Here is a 16,114-nt window from a genome sequence, read left to right as displayed (position 1 = left end):
CAGCGTGTTTCTGGGCTAGTGCATTTCAGCCTGGCCCAGCCCCTCCGCTCCCCACCTGCTGCGGGCCCCTGTGGGGGTGAACTGCAGGTCTTTGCTTTTCTCTTCCTCGTTCTGGTGGGTTTGGTGGCGAGGCGGGGGGCCAGGGCTGATGGCCCTGGGGGCTGAGCTGCACTGGGGATCCGCACACGCTGCAGCACTCAGATCCCCCCCACCCCACGCTGCTCCCCGCGCTGAGCGAACCTCTCGGCCTCTCCTGCTTTGCCCCTCTAGTGGAAGCGGATAACATCCCCGGCAACGTCACCTGGGAGCCGGCCAGCAAGAACAGCGTCCTGCTGCGCTGGGAGGAACCCAAGAACCCCAACGGGCTCATCCTCAAATACGAGATCAAGTACAGCCGGGAAAACGAGGTGACGAGACCCATCCCCCCTGCCCCCCGAGCCCGCTTGGCCCATGGCACCTGCCTGCCCTGCCCCAGGATAGGAGACCCCGCCCACACCAGCATTCATGCATGTTCCTGTCTCCGCCACAGCCTGCTGTGGGTGCTGCTCCCATGCAGTCAGATCTGGGGGTCCCCGGTTTGAGCTCTGGGGGTCCCCGGTTTGAGCTCTGGGACTGGCTAAGTTGGCAGCCGGTGCCTGGGCTCTGTTCCAGCCCATCCTCTGGCTAGCGGCTGTGTCGCTGGAGTGTGCTGGGTGCTCTCAGTAGAGAAGGGCAGTGTGGGGTAGTGGACAAGGCCCTCTGTGGGGGTTCAGGACACCTGGGTTCCATTCAGGGCAACTCCACTTGCCTGGCCCCTCTGTGGTCCAGCAAGGGCTCCCACTTCAGGCTCCCAGCTCCTCAGCCGTGGCCTCTCTCGGCTGGAGACCCACGTCTCTCTCCCTCCTGAGTGGGTCATTTCCAGGCTGCGGAGTCCCCTGTCTATCCTGTGATATCGCCCGCAAGAGACAGATGGCTGGAGACCGCCTGCTCCACATCTCTCCTCACGCACAGTACCCGGCGTCCTCATCGGCTGCCACCTGGCCCTTTCTGAGCAAGCGCGTTTACCCGTAAGGGGGAAAGCGTTAGAAAGCAAACATTAACGCCATCAAAGATCCTAGGCGCAGGCTAACCAGCTCACCCGAGCTCACCCCCACGCCTCTCCCTTCCTGGGGGACAGTGGGCCCCCTCCCCAGTGGAGTTACCGACAGGAGTACAGAACCATTTGCCTTTTTAATACAAGGCACTCATTGAATACTTAAACCCTGTGTGGGGCTCAGGACACCTGGGTTCTTTCCTTTCTACCCTTGTGCAAGTCCCTCGCTCTCCCTGAGTTTTCTCCCTCTCCTCCCAACGGCTTTCTTTTTAGCCCGTGAGTTCTCAGAGGCAGGCCCTGGCTTGCACGGTGTGTCTGAGCTGCACACCCAGGCCCTGCTCTAGGTGCTACTGTAAAACACCCAAAAATAAACCCAGGGCTGTGCAGCACAGATGTCACGGCGACTGGCCCCAAGTCCGCGGGAACATCCGTGTCTCTCTCTCCCCGTCCCAGGAGGTCACCACCGTGGTGTGTGTCTCTCGCCACCGCTACGCCAAATACGGGGGTGTCCACCTCGCCCTCCTGCAGCCGGGAAATTACTCTGCCAAGGTCCGGGCCACCTCGCTGGCCGGGAACGGGTCGTGGACTGGACTCATCAAATTTTACATCCTTGGCCCAGGTACGTATCTGGGGTGTTGCAGTTCCAGCTCTCCCCAGCATGGGGCTGGCTGGGGAGGGAGCTCCCAATGGGGAGCGGAGCAGAGCGGAGCTGGGGATTGGGGGGGAAATTGCTGGCTACTCCTCTCCCTAGACTCTGCTGTCCCAGGGGCAGGGGTAGGTCTGCTGGCTTGGGAGAGCCACAGTCTGTATGGAAGCCCTGCCTGTGCAGGAGACCACAGTTCCTTCCCGTCAGAGGTGGATTAAGAACATAAGAACGGCCATACTGGTCAGACCAAAGGTCCATCTAGCCCAGTATCCTGTCCGCCGACGGTGGCCAAGATCAGGTGCCCCCGAGGGAATGAACAGAACAGGGAATCATCAAGTGATCCATCCCCTGTCGCCCATTCCCAGCTTCTGGCAAACAGAGGCTAGGGACACCATCCCTGCCCAGCCTGGCTAATAGCCATTGATGCACCTATCCTTCATGAACTTATCTAGTTCTTTTTTGAACCCTGTTCTAGTCTTGGCCTTCACAACATCCTCTGGCAAGGAGTTCCACAGGTTGACTGTGCGTTGGGAGAAGAAATACTTCCTTTTGTTTGTTTTTAAACCTGCCGCCTATTAATTTCATTGGGTGACCCCGAGTGCTTGTGTTAGGAGAAGGAATAAATAACACTTCCTGATTTACTTTCTCCACACCAGTTATGGCCACTGGCGTAGGAGAGGGCCCACCGGGGCCATGCTCTCTATGCCCACATCCCAGCAGGAGAGGGGTAGCTCTGCTGCTAGCATCTCAGTGACGGGCCTGTCTATTCCCCCCCTTTTCCCCCCATGCAGCCGAAGAGGAGTCTGGCGGCTTCTACGTGCTGCTCACCGTCATGCCCATTGTCCTCATGGTGGTGATCACCTGCCTGGTTGTCTTTGTCTTCTTCTACTATAAGAGAAGGTAGGTAACGCCGCTTGGCTCGGGGGAAGGCTGGAAGTGTGGGAACCACTGGCTCTGGGCTTGGAGCCGGTCACCTCCGGGACCTGGCTATGGAATCCCATTGCCTGTTGCCACTTCCCAGGTTCTAAGCCCCGTGGAGGAGCAGCGCAAAGGAGCCTGGACCCAGCCAGGAGAGATTCCCCCACCCAGTGTCGTCCCCTCTCCCTCCCGGTGCAGGGGGGGACATGGCTGGAAGGGGCTGCACCCCAGCTGTGGGACACTCCTTTGTATTTAGGGCAGACCCCGAGTCCCCTGGGCCAGCTCAGGATTCAGGGGGCGCAAAGCCACCTCTACCCCCATCTCGTGCTGGGCTGGGCCTCCAGACGGAGGCACCAGGCAAGACCTGAGCCTCTGTTTCCAGCGTGTGGTGAATACATGCTGGCTTTCTGCACAGCTGCCTGCAGTGAGGTGTCTTGAGCTGTCTAGGGGGAGATGTTCCATTCCCTGGAATACGGGAAGAGCAAACGGGACCCCCCCACACACCTTCATCCCCCTGCCCAAGCGCAGAACCGGAGGCACTGAGATTCCAGGCCCCCAGTGTTTGAAAACCTTACGGTCATGTCTAGGAATGTGCCTGGAAACAGGCTGTATTCTGTGCTTCAGAAGCTGCCAGAACCCAACCAGACCAGCCGTGTATCTAGTAATTCAGCCTGGTATGTTGTGTATATTCACTAAATAACAATGGCTCTTTACAGATGAGGTCAAATTTGCTTAAAAGACATGGGTTTTTTGGGGTGTGTGTGTGAGGGGAATTGTGGGGGATGGCAGCAGACGGAGGAACCAGAATTAAAGGACCCTGTTTGCAATCATTGGCTTTCACTTCCCCCCTTTCCCCACCTGCCCTCTGCAGAGGTGACCAGCACTGATTCCCCCCCTCCAAATCTTTCATACACCCATGGCCCGGGAGTACGTGACAGCAACTCTCAGATCCCAGCCCAGATAGGGCGCCGCCTCCCTCGACTTTATTTGCTTGCCCGAGTCAGAACAGGAAAACACCAGCTGTGAGCCTTAGATCGCATCAGTTTTCAGAAAATAACCACCCCACAGATTCAGAGGAACCCTCAGCCATCCAGACACAGCTGGCATGGCCCCTGCCACGGCTGGTAGGAGTGGACGGCAGTCTGGCTTGAATAGACCAGGTTGCTCCATGCTTGTGCTGCAAACCAAAAGCATCTCTGCATGTGAATGGGAGAGCTGAGATCCGGGTGTGTATTTTGATGGCCCTGGATCTCTATGTAGCTCAAAGGGGCCAGATCCCTTCCTGTCTTTGGTCCTGATTCTTATCTACACAAAGGCCCCGGCAGTGTAAAAGGGGTGTCAAGTATCACCGACTCCTGCTTCCAGAGCCGTGTGTGCTACTAAAACGGGGCGGGCAGGGTCCTTGGTGTGAATGAGAATTGGGATCGTCTGGTTGCATTTTGACTGGATTTGAATTTTCAGTGTTTGCATTTTCCCCAGTAGCTGCAACTTCCCCTTCTGAACTGGCAGGGGCGTTTTACAAACTGCTCCGAAGTTCAGTCCTGTTGGAACACAGGTTCAGCCCCTGCTGGGGTTCCTTGCCTCCTGAACGGGGCCTTCTGATGCCTGGAAGGGCCAAATCCCCCTTGTGCAGTCATTTGGATGTATACCATCGCTGCCCTGGGGTAAATGACCATGCCAGGCGCGGAGCAATGGAGAATCGGCCCCTCGTGCACATCCGCTGAGAACAGGAGCTCCAGAATGGCTAGTCCTGGGCCGTATCTTGAGAGGAGCAGAGCTGCAGGGGCTTGGGACATGGATGAGTTATGGCAGGCGCCCGTTGCCCCGGGGAATGCTCCAGGAGCTTGCCTGGCTTGGAATGACTTGCTGCCCTCGCTGGACGTTGTCGGAGCGAGGCACTTATTTTTGTCCTGCTTTCCCCCCCTCGTAGGAACAATGACGGCTACCCGAGCGGCACACTTTATGCTTCGGTCAATCCGGAATACTTCAGCACCTCGGACAGTACGTACGGCGCTCTCCAGAGAGGGGCTGGGACGTGGGCAACTTCCAAGAAATAGCCATTGCTGGTTCCAGCATCGAGGGGCTGCTAAGTGATATTACCACTTTATGGATGGGGGAAATTGAGGCACAGAAAAGAATAGGGTCGCACAGGCAGTTTGTGTCAGTGCTGCCCGTCCTGTGTTCGAACCACTGGACCCCTGCGCCTTGCTTAATCTCTCAGCTCAAGATAGGAGTCTTATTGTGAAGGCCTCTGGGGCTGCTTCTTTGGCCCCAATCCTGCACTTGGGTGCATCCTTGGAGTAGACAGAGCCAGGCTGTAACGAGTCCGCTCCACAGAGGTGCTAAGCACCTGCAGCTCCCAGCCATTTTGGTGGCAGCTGCGGGTGGCCAGGATCAGGTTGTCAGTGAGTCAGTCCCACGGCGGGTCACGTGGATGAGTAGTTGTGCATATAGGGTTCCCGGGGGCACGTGAATGTAGCCTTTTAAACACCAGCCATTTGTCTTGTCTCGGAGTCACCTAAAGGGTTAATCCCATCCCCGTGCCCATTAGCTTGGCCCGTGAAGCAAAACCCCACACTGTGGGTCCCAGCCAGGATGGAACCTGCAGCACTAACAGCTCGAGCTAAAGCAGCAGCTCCCTCAGCTGGTAGCAGTAGTAGACTTTGATTTTCTTTTGTGGCTCAGCCACTAGAGGGAGCCACGAAGCACCCTGCATTAGCATTGGCATAATCCTGGCCTGTGTCTTCCTTGTCAGTGTACATCCCGGATGAGTGGGAGGTGTCGCGGGATAAGATCACAGTGATCCGGGAGCTGGGGCAGGGATCCTTTGGGATGGTCTACGAAGGGATCGCCCAGGGCATCGAGAAAGAGGACGAGGAGACGAAGGTGGCCTTGAAGACCGTCAACGAGCTGGCCACCATGAGGGAGCGGCTTGAGTTCCTGAACGAGGCCTCGGTCATGAAGGCGTTTAAGTGTCACCACGTGGTATGTGTGGATCCGGTGGGGAGGGGACAGGGGGATGGATTCTAACAAGGGCTGGTCGTGGTAGAGTCTCTATCTCAGGACATGCGCTAGCTCAGCCACAAGCTATGGGCTTGGTGTAGGAATCACTGGGTGATGTTCTCTGCCTGTGCTAAGCAGGAGATCAGATGAGATGATCAGAATGGAATCTATTCATTAAAAATATTGAGACCATTTTTTTGGACCTTTTCCCTGTTGGTTTTTGTTTTTCTTTCATCAAAATGTAACGTTTTGAAATCTTGGAAAACATTTTGACCAGCTCCTTGAAATACGGGGGAATTCCCTGAAATGTTGTCTCACATCTTCCCCCTCAAAATTCAAATTTTCAAGCAAAATGTTTACATGAAATATGAAAAATTTGGACCAGCCCATTTTAACTTAATGTGAGAGAGCTGGGTGAGAAATATTTTTTTCCCCCTGTGAAAAATGTTGACTCAAATGAAACAGTTTTGGTTGAAGTTTTTCTTGATTTTTTTTTTTTTTTTTTTTTTAGGTTTTCATCAAAAAGCCCAAAACTGAAAGGTTCAGCTGAAAACAGGAAAATTTATGATTTTCAAGGTTTTTTTTTTTAAATGAAAACCTGAAAAATCTAATTGAAAATAGACATTTTCCTGCAGAATTTTCTATTTAAACAAAAAAGCCATTTTCTCTTGCATATGGAATATTTTCAACCAATTCTACACTCCCGTTTAGCTCCCATCCCAGACAGACACCATCACTTTCCTTATGGGAGCTTTGTTGGCGCTAATGTTTGTTTGCCATGCCCAACCAGATCAATGGGCCATCTCTTTTGCTGCCTTATCTGCTGATATATCAGGCCAGACCATTTAGTTTGCTATCCTGACCCTTGTCCTTGTGGAACAAAGCAGTTGTCCATCCAATGGGGGTCCTGCCCCACAAGACAGCCCAATGGTCTATCCAGTCCGTGGTGCTGCCCCACAAGACAGACCAGGGGCCCATGTACTCCACTATCCCACAAGCTGCTGTCTGAGAACAGATTCTTGGGCTATCTAGTTTGGTATCAGGTCTGCTGCCGAACGGGACAAGGGCAGGGATCTGGCTAGCATCAGATCTTGCCTCCTGCCCAGACCGGATCAGATCAGTGGCCCCTCTAGTCTGGTTGCCCTTCCGGCTCCCCAGCCCCTTCTGGACCAGCCACCCCCCAGCCTTTGGTGCTGCTTTTCTAACTCCTGTCTGGCCTTGGCCGCAGGTCCGTCTCCTTGGCGTGGTGTCCCAGGGCCAGCCAGCCCTGGTCATTATGGAGCTGATGACCCGAGGGGACTTGAAGAGTTACCTCCGCTCTCTCAGACCGGACGCAGAGGTGGGTGGCTCGCTGGGGCCGGGCCTTGTGCTGTTCTGCTGCCCGGGGCCTGGAACGCAGGAGCCAGCTGTGCGGGAGGAGACGGGACCCAATCTCAGGCTGACGGCCTGTCTCTCCTGGGAAGTGGCCAGTCAGCTTCATGATGGGTGGGGAGGGAATGTTAGGGCAGGCGGAAGGCGCTCGCTCTCCGGGAACCCAGGGGGTTTGGCTGTGTGGGGCTGACATCCCTGGATACACAGAGCGGGGACTGCCTGGGCAGCCACAGGGGAAGGTTCCCCCCACTTTGCCACTGGTCAGAGCCCCCCAGGCCTGATATGGAGGGGCCGTGTCCGGACTCCATGGTCCACTGACTCTCTGTCATCATCCATCCCTATACTGTCTGTCTGTCCATCCATCCATCCATCCATCCCCATATACTCTATATCTATCCCTCCGTCCCCATACTGTCCATCTGTCCATCCATCCCCATATACTCTATATCTATCCCTCCATCCCCATATACTCTGTCTATCCCTCCATCCCCATATACGCTGTCTATCCCTCCATCCCCATATACGCTGTCTATCCCTCCATTCCCATACTGTCCATCTGTCCATCCATCCCCATATACTCTATATCTATCCCTCCATCCCCATACTGTCCATCCATCCCCATATACTCTATATCTATCCCTCTATCCCCATTATGTCCATGCATCCATCCATCCCTATATACTCTATATCTATCCCTCCATCCCCATACTGTCCATCCGTCCATCCATCCCCATATACTCTATATCTATCCCTCCATCCCCATACTGTCCATCTGTCCATCCATCCCCATATACTCTGTCTATCCATCTGTCCATCCAACCCTACACATTCGATGTGTCTATCTATGCCCCTACCTGCCCTGCTGCCAACCTCCTTAGCAGTCCCGTAGGTGATTTAGAATTAGCTTGGAAGAAGATACGCCCCACATTTGGGGTGGGGATTGGAAGCTCCCTGGGGCAGGGACCATCTCTTTGCTCTGTGTTTGTACAGCACCTCGCACCGGGGGGCCTGGGCTGTGACTGACTGCTCGCCATTACCACAGTACAGATAATACAAAAATAATTTAGGTCCCAGCTGGTTTGGGTCTCCTGAGCCCATGAAATTCAGATGTGGAACTGCCAGGACTCTGGTCCCGCGGCTCCTTCCACAAAAATTGTCCACGGATGTTGATGGAGGGACTTGCATACCCACCCCTGGGCCTGCCCCTCGGTAGCCACATGCCCTTCATCCCCCTCCATTTTGATGTGTCACTCAGAACAACCCTGGCCTGCCCCCCCCGTCACTCAAGGACATGATCCAGATGGCAGGGGAGATCGCCGACGGCATGGCCTACCTCAACGCCAAGAAATTTGTGCACCGGGACCTCGCCGCCCGCAACTGCATGGTGTCGGAGGACTTCACGGTGAAGATTGGAGGTGGGTGATGGACATCTCAGTCCCGGGCTGGCCTGGGCTCTATCAGCCCCTGCTGACCTGGGGCTCAGCCCCTTGCAGGGTCAGCCCCTCATTTTATCAACTCCTCTGCATGTGGACATTGCGTGTAAATTTTGCTGGCCCAAAAGGCTTGGAGAGTTCAGGCCAGTCCCAGGTTGAGCCTCCGGACCTCTTGGAGTCAGACCATCTCTGAGTAGAGTCCATCTCTGCCTTGGGCCACTGGAGATGTGGGTGAACACTCCGGATTTCTGAGCATCAGCCCCTGAGTTGTTGTTTTCTCCTCCGTGCATAGAAGGCAAAGGTTTTTCTGGTGCTTAGCACACAGGACAAGGAGCCTGGACTCTTGGGTTCCTTTCCTAGCGTGACGGCTGACCTGGCAAGCGATCTTGGGCAAGTCCCAAAATGGAGCAGGTTTGGGGTGTCAGTTCCCTGCCTCCTCATGCCACAGGGGTGGAAGGCGCCGTGTAGACGCCAGTGTTACTACCAGAGAGCTCAGCTGGGACAGATGGTCCTTGTGAGTGATCCCTTTTCTCCTTGGCTCCTTCTTCCCTGAAAGATTTTGGCATGACCAGAGATATCTACGAGACGGATTATTACCGGAAAGGTGGCAAGGGGCTGCTTCCTGTCCGCTGGATGTCCCCGGAAGCCCTGAAGGACGGGATCTTCAACACCCACTCCGACGTCTGGTAGGTGTTCGAGGACCATCGGGAGTGATCTGGCCTGTCCAGTATCCCGCTCCCAACAGCAGACAGTACCTGATGCAGCGGAGGAAGATGGGATCCTCCCATAATGCACCTGGCTGCCTGAGCAATGCTGGATGGGATATAACAATGATGTGACCGGCATATGAGGGCTCTGGTTTGGTGATTTCTGGTGAGGGTGGGGGAACCACGCCTCGATGGGTACGCTGTTGCCGCGGCTCTCAGGGGGAGGCAGGAGGCTGATCCAATCTGTCCCTGTGTCCCGGCAGGTCGTTTGGGGTGGTGCTCTGGGAGATCGCCACGCTGGCCGAGCAGCCCTACCAGGGCTTGTCCAACGAGCAGGTGCTTCGCTTTGTGATGGACAGTGGCGTCCTGGAAAGGCCTGAGAACTGCCCGGAGAAACTGTAAGTTGCTCCCGTGCCCCTGAGCTCCCTGCCTGGGGTAGGAGTCCAGGGAAGAGCCCCTCCATGGATGCGTCTGTTTCCCCTGCCCGTCCTACCCTGGGCTTTAAGTGTAAGGACTGGGTCCAGACATCGTTCCACTCTGCCTGGGTCTAACGCCGGTGGCCAGCTCGTGTGAATAGTGCCCATCACCATCACCACCGGCCTAGACGGTGACCTTCCCAGGAGTCTCTAAATAAGACCTAAAGCTGGGAGAGAACAGAGTTGTGGGCCTCCATCGGCTTTCGCCTGCTCAGTGGAGAATGGGAGACAGGCCTGGCCCTGCTTCCTAGCGGGACGGACGCCACCAGCACGGACTGGTCCCCTGGCCAGCAGTCTCAGCAGAGAGGCCACGGGCTGAATGGGAGACCCAGCTCGCCCCTGGGCACTCCTGCAGGGGACTTGGGCAGGGCAGGGCAGGGCAGTGCGTGGGGACTATTCTAGGGGCGGATACCCTCAGCCCCTAGGGCATTAAGCCGGCTTGAAAGCCGGGCGAGGAAGGACTGATCCTCCGGCTGGCTGGATCCGATTGAAACCCGTCTGTCTCCTCTCTCCCTCCCCCCAGCCACGAGCTGATGAACTGGTGCTGGCAGCAGAACCCCCGCCAGCGCCCCAGCTTCACCCAGCTACTGGAGAGCATCAAGGACGACATGGACCCCAGCTTCCGCAACCTCTCCTTCTTCTACAGCGCCGAGAACAAGCGCCGGGGCTCCTGCGAGCCCTCAGACGTGGAGACGGACAACCTGCTGGAGGAGGAGCCGCCCACCGCCCTGGCTGCCCTGCGCCTCCCTCTTGCCACCAACGGCAGCCCTGGGCCTGCCGTCACCCCACAGAAAGACCTGAGCTATCCCAGGAACTGCTGTCACTTGAACGGGGCACCGTACCTCTGAGAGCTGGGGAGCTCCCGGCCGCGGCTGCTTCCAAAGCCTTCGTTGCAAAGAAGACCCCGTAGCTATTATCTGTTCCATGAGGACCCTGCAATGGATCATCTGGTTCCGCCACTGACCTCCCTATAGGTCCAGCTTCCCAGGGATCCCCAGCATTGACACCCCTTCCACTCATCGCACCACTGGGATTGGATCTGATCCACATAAGCAGCTGGTTTTCATCCCTCCTGGCGGGGGGAAAGGCCCCCAGCTGCACCCTATGAGTCCCTTCGGGTCCCCTGCCTCCTGGGTGCCAGGGCTTCTCGCAGGCTTTTAGAGGGGCGGCAGAGCTCGAAGCTGATTAACGATTTGGGGGAGATGGTGACTTGGCCTTTGAATTGCAGCAGAGCGTGTCTGGGCAAAGGGGAAACCCGGGGCGCTCCGTGAGCACAGAGCCCGCTCTGTCAGTGCCGTTTTCGAGGTGTGGCGCGGGGTGACAGAAGCCTAAAACGGACACTCCTGTCGCTGATGGGCAAAGCCATTGGGACGAGCAATGTACTGTGACAGCTCCTTGGCTAGAAAACAATGTCCCACTTCTTTGGGCCCGGACAGCAGAGGGCTGGGCAGTTCCCTGGACACAGGGGTCTTTTCCCCTTTGGTGGGAAATGCAGGCGAGCAGCTGCTCCTGTGAGGGGGGCGTGGGGGGGGGAGGGGGACCCTCACCTCTTGCCCTGTGTTTTTTTTCTCTTGGTTCTCATTTGAGTTGTTTGTGGGGGGATGTTGAAGGCAGTTTGGGATGTTTTTCCCCTTCCGGACAAGGCACAGACAGATCCTTTGCTGGGAGGAATCGTCAGTGCCCCGCTGAACTCGACAGTTCCAGCTGGAAGGTGTGCTGCTGGGCGCTCCAGGTCTTTACCAGCTCGATGGCTGTGAGCTGCTGGGAGCGACGGGCTCAGAGCGGGCAATGGCTGGAGGTGGATCTCTGAGACTTGGGCAAGGCTGAGGCTGTGCGGACTGGCATGCTCAGACACTAACGATGCTTCCAGCCCCCGGGACGCACACACCGATCCAGACCTCAGCTGGTGTAACCGGACACAGCTCCATTGCCTTCAGGCCAGCCGCGGCATTTTCCACTGGCTGGGAGGGCACCCAACAGTGACCTGTTTGCTGTCAAATCCCTCCTCCCTTTTTGCCAGGGAAGGAGAAGTTGCATCTTCTGGCTCCCAAGGACGCACGTTCGTTCTCCAGGCCGGTCCTAGATGTGGGTTGGAGGCAACTCTCAGTCTCATCCCGAGGTCTCTTTCTAAAACCCACCTCGGGACAGGTTAGATTGCAGCCAAGCTCTAGGGAATGTCAGTAGCTGCTGGCTCCCAGAGATAGGGGTCTGCACGGGCAGCAGTGTGGCATTGTCCTCTGGGCCGATGGGGGTCGGCAGGCAGAAGGGCTGAAAGCCTCCAGACGTTATTATTTATTATCTGTTGTGAGTGGCCCCTGGGAGCCCCAGTCGCAGCCCAGGACCCCACGGTGCTAGGTGCTGTACAAACACCAAAAAAGATGGTCCCTGCCCTCCGAAGTGGACAATCTAAGGGCAATTTAGACGGCTCGGGAAAATTTTTCCTCTCCAGACTGCCGATGAGGGGTAAGATCTTCCCAGTCCCGCTGAGTGCTTTCCCCTTGGAGGCCGGTGGTGCAGAGACTTTAAGGATGGAAAGGGAAAGACCCCTTGGAGCACCTAGTGCGAAGCAATTCCTCTCCCTCCTTGTCCAATCCTTGTGCTTGGTTTCTGGAAGTCACCCCTACCACCACCCAGCTCCGCGGGAGTTTTGCCTGTGGGATACCTGGGAGGACTAACCCTTGAGTTTCAGATGTTCAAGTCCTTCGTTCCCCTAACCTCCCGCCGCATAACCTGTCTCACCAGCCCTTAGGTGTCTGTTGCTTTTCACCAAGCTCCCTCTACACGCCTTGACATCTTTTTTGTATCAAGGAGATGCAAACTCGGCACCTTGTCCTGGCTGGCTACTTACCAGTCCCAGGTAATTGGGGCTCTGTACCCCTGGGGACATCAGCGAGGGCTTTGCAAGGGACATCGGCAGTATCATTCCTGGTTTCAGCATGAGTCCCATGAGATTTGGTGTTTCTCCTAAAGCTCCAGCTGCTGGAGTCATGTGATGATGTGAGAATCTCAGGTTTAATTTTTTTTTAAAAGAAGTTTCTGTCTCTCGTGGTTGTGAAGAAAATCGTGGAAACTTGACTCCCAAAGGCTCAGAAAGCAAACGGCAAAGAAAAAGAACCCAAGGTTGATTTAAAAAAAATCTCATGATTCCCAAGCCAGTCTCAGGATTTTTTGGGGCCTCCCTCATGCTGTCTGAACTCGTGAAGTGGGGATGTTCTGCCACAGGGCTGGGAAGTTGGACGCTCATTTTGCCATGAAAACTTCACTGCTGAGAAGTTTGAGGCTTCTCCAGCCATTGTATTTCATGCTATGAAAGTGTTTGTTAATGACAGAGCCTTCCTCCACAGCGCCCCCTGTTCCTGAATAAACTCTGTTCCACCACCCTCTTTCAGATCCCCGGCGGGAGATCTGCGAGGACAGAGTTTGACTAATTTAAAAAAAAAAAACGTACGAAGGTGATTTTTTTTCTCTTTTTGTTTTTTGGAGGGAAAGGAAACAGAAGAAACTGGAAGGCTTTAAAACTGTGCTGGGGTAACGTGGCTGCGGGCGGAAAAGCCCCAGCCGGAGCTGGAGCGAAAGCAGGATTGGTCTGGTGAAGATTTGAAGCCGAGAGGTTATGGAACTCCGAACATCTCCCTAGCCCTTTTCATCAGTAGATCTCAAAGCTCTTTACAAAGGGGGGCAGTATCATTATCCCCATTGCACAGATAGGGAAACTGAGGCACAGAGAGGGGACGTGCCTTGCCAACGGTCACCCAGCAGAGCCAGGAATTGAGCCCTGATCTCCTGCCCTCCGTCCAGTGCTCCGTCCACTTGGCCACACTGCTTAAAACCTTCACGTTCTGGACCAAGCCATGTTCTCAGTGACACACACCTGCAAACGCAGTGGTCACAACATGTTTTGTGTGTTATTTGTTGGAGCTGGTTTCTACAAGGGACTTCGGAGAAGCCGGCTTCAGCGACTGCACAGAGAAGTACAAATAAAGGAGGTCGTAAAGCTCCATGTTTTCTATTAGTCATTGCTAGCGAGCGTGTGTCATTGGTGGCATCTCGGTTCCTGCCAACAGGGCTCGAATGAGGGTCCATTGACAACGTTCTGTCAAAGCTATGTGTGGAGGGCAAAATCGGGTTTTTGACAAACTTGATTTTTTTTTTTTTTTTAGTGGAAAAAGGGAATTTCTGCTCCTCATCAGCAACCTGGAAACTTTTCTAGTGTTTCAGCAACCAAATGGTCTGTAGAAAATGGAATTCCTTTTTTGTTTTGTGTGGAAATTGCCCCCCTCTCCCCATCCCGCCACCATCGCCACCCCCAGTTTCCAGCTAGCTCTGGTCTGAGCCTGTGACTTGCAGCACCCATTGGGACCAGTGGAGTTAAGGAAGTAACTCGCAGCTCCTTTGCCAGGCGTCTTAGCCAGCGTGGGACATAAAGCCAGGGACGCTCCAGGATTAAAAGCAGCCGGCTCTACCACTTGAGCTACTGGCTCGGTAGCTGGAGCTCTAACAATCCCATATCTGGGGATGGGGCAGGGGTATGGCCAGTGGGTTATACAAGCAGCGGTAGTAGGCTGTTATCCTCTGTATGGACTAGCCACTGAAGTTTGAGGTGACATACAGTGTGCAAGCAGTTTCCTTGGGTTTTATTTTCAGAGCCTGGGGTCAAAGCTGATGGGTTTGTTGACTGGACTGATCCCGTGGCTGGCTCTGATGGGCTACATTCAAAATACACAACGGGTTGGGGAGCGACACAAAGTGACAGGCCAGGGGCATTGAGGCCTGGGTTATTAGCACCACAATCTTTACTGGGGGTAACCTACAGTGTGTGTGTCATGCCCCTGCTCCAACAGCCGGCCTGTTAGAGAACAGTCTACTACTGCTGCCAGCGAGGCGCGTCGTTCCTTTAGCTCAAGAGGTAGAGATCTGTGTGCAGGTACCAAAGATTGCGTGGCAACCCAGCCCTGCTGCTGGAATGGGGGAGAGAGGGAGTGAACCCCGGCCGACAAAGCAGGTGTAATGGTTCCCATGCTGCTCCGCCAGGGGCAAGTTCCCCCCGGAGCCTCTCTCACGGCTGCGCTGGGCTCGAGCAAACGCAAGGGGAGGGGATTGAAAATCTGGGGCCTGTAAGGAGGGGCTCAGTCCAGCTGCAGCGCTAAACGGGGCCCAGCCGCCCTTAATTCCATTTTCCCTGCCCCAAACGCAGCAGGGCGTTACAGCGAACGTCCATTGGGACTCACCGCCCCCCTGCCCCCTATCGCTTGTCAGTCAGCACATGGAAACCCTAAATCATCGTCACCTCTGGATGAGCTTTCAGCAGTGCCGGCTAACCCCCAGCCCCTGTTGGTGCCTGACAGCTGGGGAAACTGAGGCACACCACCTGGGGGCAGTGACTCACCTAGCCAAGCAGAGGCACCTGGCCCATGGCAGCTCTGCTTCTCCCCAGAGCCCCGAGAACTTGCCCCTCATACAGTCCCCCTTGCCATGTGCCTCGTCCCACCTGGAAGGGACTCATCCCACCCTGACCTTCTCTGCTGATTGGCCAGTGGTTGTGATGCAGACACAGAAACTAGGCTGAGACCTCACCAAACTCATTTCACACAGGGGCCCCTACACGGCCACCAGCTTGGAGACCCCTGGTCGTTACTTCCTGAGCCTGGATCCAAACCAGCAGCCGTCTGACCCCACTGTCCCTTTCGTCCTCGGATACTTGTTGGATCCATGTCCTGCCTGTGACTGCCGGCCCAGCTGCCTCAGGGCAGGACTCATTAAACACCTTGTCCGACACCGGAAATCCCCCATTAACCTGGGTGGGCCCCTTCCTACGCTCCCTGCTGGGCCCTGGAGAGGGGACCTGCCAAGGAGGTTAATGAGTAACCCCCTTGTAAATTACACAGCCAGGACCCGCCAGGGCACCAGACACAAGGCGACCATGTGGGCTTGGGGCCAGCCAGGTTCATGGGGCCGGGAGGGGGGCTGAGCTTGCTGGGGAGTGGGGGGGAAGGGACAGGTCATTAAAGTGGCTGACAAAGTTAACCCCTGGGAGTCGGCCAAGCCAATCACCCTCCCTGAGCATTAATCCCTTGGGCACGTGTAGCCCGGTTCTCCGGTACACCCCCAGAGGGACACGGAGGATAAAGGATCTACTAGTGGTTGTGGCAGAGAGCCGTGGTGGTGCTGGGCAGAAGCAGAGAAAGCCATTGCTTTGGGCCCCAAGCAGCTCCAGGGGTGTGTGTGGGGTTGATTTGGTGTTACCCCCGAAACACTGTTCATTTGATTTAACACAGACTTTTTCACAGGTGGGGCAGCATGCGCTGTGGCGCTCTGGTTTGTGCAATTAGTGCAATGAGCATTTTTCGGGGATGAGAGAGACATGATGGGGGGGGGGGGGGGGACAAAATATTCCTGTTTAGGGCCTCCACTGGGTTTGCAGAGCTGGGCAAGCCAGGCACTGCAGCTCTTGGATTCCTTCCTGCCCTCGTCTACCACTCTGAGTCCTT

General features: G+C 55.6%; 1 protein-coding gene across 1 annotated transcript in view; it reads left to right on the top strand.

Moving 5' to 3' along the window:
- The window catches only part of INSRR (insulin receptor related receptor), a 36,083-nt gene extending 25,609 nt beyond the window's left edge, over positions 1-10,474 (top strand). The window contains exons 13-22 of the mRNA XM_065420019.1: positions 271-407; positions 1,526-1,691; positions 2,510-2,618; positions 4,567-4,637; positions 5,392-5,621; positions 6,868-6,978; positions 8,266-8,425; positions 9,000-9,129; positions 9,414-9,548; positions 10,150-10,474. Of these exons, the coding sequence (XP_065276091.1) occupies positions 271-407; positions 1,526-1,691; positions 2,510-2,618; positions 4,567-4,637; positions 5,392-5,621; positions 6,868-6,978; positions 8,266-8,425; positions 9,000-9,129; positions 9,414-9,548; positions 10,150-10,474 (1,574 nt within the window). The remainder of the gene's footprint in view (positions 1-270; positions 408-1,525; positions 1,692-2,509; positions 2,619-4,566; positions 4,638-5,391; positions 5,622-6,867; positions 6,979-8,265; positions 8,426-8,999; positions 9,130-9,413; positions 9,549-10,149) is intronic.
- Positions 10,475-16,114: the final 5,640 nt, after the last annotated feature.

The sequence above is a fragment of the Emys orbicularis genome, chromosome 20 (assembly GCF_028017835.1).
Source record: "Emys orbicularis isolate rEmyOrb1 chromosome 20, rEmyOrb1.hap1, whole genome shotgun sequence".
Taxonomy (NCBI): domain Eukaryota; kingdom Metazoa; phylum Chordata; order Testudines; family Emydidae; genus Emys; species Emys orbicularis.
The sequence above is the reverse complement of the archived record's forward strand: the minus strand, read 5'-3'. Positions and strand labels throughout refer to the sequence as shown.